Consider the following 2368-nt stretch of genomic DNA (forward strand, 5'->3'; position numbering starts at 1 on the left):
GCAGATAACTGGTGTCACCCTGTGACTCCGGCCGATTCTCCAGACCTCCTGCCACCAGCTGCAGCAGTGTCAGGAGCCTGGAGGAGCTCCAGGACACCAGGGGAGGCTGGCCCCAAGAGCCCCCTCAGATCCTCCACGATGCCTCAGGCAAATCTTGTTTTTCCTCCTTTAAGTTAACATTAACTCCTTTTATCCATATTTTGATGAGCGAAGACTAAAGTGGGGGGTGTGTTCATGAATCCTGGTGGTGAATAAACCACTGCCAGACGTCTGAGGAGTTCTGTTTATTAAAGGCACGTCAGTAAAAACACAGGCTGTGCTGGACACGAAGGGACATTCATTATCAGCCTAGATGGAGTCAAGAACAAATTCTAAGGAGGGTTTTCAATATCCAAGGCAGCATTTCTGAAACCTTAAAAATGTAGGTGTTTGCCTTCTTCTTTTTAGTGATATTAAAATCAAAGAACTGCGTCTTCATATATACAAGAGTCACCTCAGGTTTAGCGTCACTACTACTAATCTACAGTGCATCACGTTTCACAGCAACATTCAACACAACTCAAATGGTTCCCAACAATGGTTCCCAACAATGGTACCCTCCAGTCGTAGTTTCACCTCTATTATGACACTTTTCTGATGGAAACATGAGCAGGCAGAGTTTGGCCTTCATGCCGAACAGTGAGTGGATCGGGTTTGAAGTCGGGCTGATTTTTAAGTGCACAAACTGACACCAGACGCTGGAAGTGGAGCGGAAAACGTCCAGGTGTCCGGCTCATGTTCCAGGCAGCTCCTCCAGACCAAACCAGCCCCCCTTCACTGGTCCTGAACCCTCCGCCTCTTCATCTCAGACCCTTCTGAGTCCTTCACGCAGGCAGCCAGGAAGTTGCGGCAGTTGAGGGCGTACTGTTCGGGGAACTTCCTGAAGTGACCCACGTGGGGGGTGGAGACGAAATCAAAACTTTCCACCGGGACGCCTTTCTGCTTCAGAGCGTCCACGAAGGTCTCGATGTCCCGGTGTCGGATCACCTGGTCGGCTGTGGAGTACAGGTGGAGGTGGGGCCAGCCGGGCGGCCGCTCCCGCACCGCGTCGTAGTGGTTCTTGTGGATGTACTTGGTCAGAGGGTACAGGATGACACGCAGCACCAAAACGGACACAGCGAAGAGGGCGAGGAGCGCGGATCGTAGCACGGGGCTAACGTCGGGGCCCAGGGTGGCGTTCAGGGCGCGCATGGCCCCGCGGACGTTCCTGCTGCCCGGGGCGCTGTCCACAACCGCCCCGATCACACACAAGGAGCCAAACTGCTTATCGGTGTGCAGCAAGTCCACGATGTAGCGGTACAACATGAAGCCTCCATTACTGAATACGTGGAATAGAACTGGACTGTTCTCCACCTCGTAGTCGTAGAGGATCTCCAGCAGCTTCAGGGCCGTGCTCTTCAGCTCCTTGTAGCCAAAAGACTCCGAGATGAAGATCGTCTTCAAAGGAGCCGTGTAGCGGAGGGTTACACACCCCTAAAGGTGAACAAAAGAATTCCATTTATATTTCATTAAAAATGCTTGGCTTTCTTCTTTAAAGACATTAATGACACAATGGAGCGACACCATAGTTGCATATTTGCACAAAACACTTAAAATAATGGTAAAATATGTGAAACGGTGCGTTGGCCACGCCCCCATTCATTCACGTGACTCGGGGCTCCAGGTTTAAGGTTAGCAGGTAAACATTTGTTGATGACACGTGACAGGTAAATTTTCCACTTTTAAAACGCAACACTAGCAAATGGGAGAATACAGAAGGGGATGATTCCCGTGGGTTGGCCCGGACCCGGATCCCCTCGGGCCCAGGATCTGTGGCACCTGACGCACTGTCACCTGTTCATTGTAGATGGAGCTGTACTTGGAGAGGTGTTTATCCTTGCAGCCTGCCCAGCCGAGCAGAATCACAACTGGCTCCTTTGTCTTCTGCCAGTGTCTCTCTGAAAACACAACAGACCATGAAAGGGCGAATCTGCCCCTGTGCACCGGGCAAGCGTGGCAGGCTTGATTTAACGTGCTCGTAGCCGGGTTACACGCACTCGCTCAGATAATGGCACCGTGTTCCGTGAGCTAACGGCAGGCATCACAATGAAAGGCTGCTCACCTGATGTCACGGCATCCGGAAACACTATATTGTAGTCTATTTCGCCCTGTGCCATTTTCGTGCGCGGGAGTATCAGCTGCGGTTTGCTAACGCTGACGTTTGTCTCATTTGTAATATAACGCAATAAGGAGGGAATTCGGGGCCGAACGGAGCAGTTTGAGACAGCAACACACCGATTACTACGCGCAGGTCGGCGGCTGTCACGCCGCTTCCGTCTTTATTTTGTCA

The 2368-nt window shown here is 51.6% G+C and overlaps 1 protein-coding gene across 1 annotated transcript; it reads right to left on the bottom strand.

Annotated features, from left to right (window-relative positions):
- Nucleotides 1-269: 269 nt before the first annotated feature.
- tmem53 (transmembrane protein 53) lies at nucleotides 270-2368 on the bottom strand. Its single transcript, XM_057057222.1, has 3 exons — nucleotides 2141-2368; nucleotides 1873-1976; nucleotides 270-1512 (listed from the first exon to the last, which is right to left on the bottom strand). The coding sequence occupies exons 1-3, from the start codon at nucleotides 2193-2195 to the stop codon at nucleotides 814-816; spliced, it is 858 nt and encodes a 285-aa protein (XP_056913202.1). The 5' UTR covers nucleotides 2196-2368; the 3' UTR covers nucleotides 270-813.

This window comes from Takifugu flavidus, chromosome 15 (assembly GCF_003711565.1).
Source record: "Takifugu flavidus isolate HTHZ2018 chromosome 15, ASM371156v2, whole genome shotgun sequence".
Classification (NCBI taxonomy): Eukaryota; Metazoa; Chordata; class Actinopteri; order Tetraodontiformes; family Tetraodontidae; genus Takifugu; species Takifugu flavidus.

Excerpts from the sequence above, each read along its gene's own strand:
- tmem53 (XM_057057222.1), bottom strand. The coding sequence starts at position 2,195 with ATGGCACAGGGCGAAATAGACTACAATATAGTGTTTCCGGATGCCGTG. Across the intron at positions 1,977-2,140 it reads TCCGGATGCCGTGACATCAG|AGAGACACTGGCAGAAGACA; the intron begins GTGAGCAGCCTT and ends TTGTGTTTTCAG. Across the intron at positions 1,513-1,872 it reads GCTCCATCTACAATGAACAG|GGGTGTGTAACCCTCCGCTA; the intron begins GTGACAGTGCGT and ends GTTCACCTTTAG.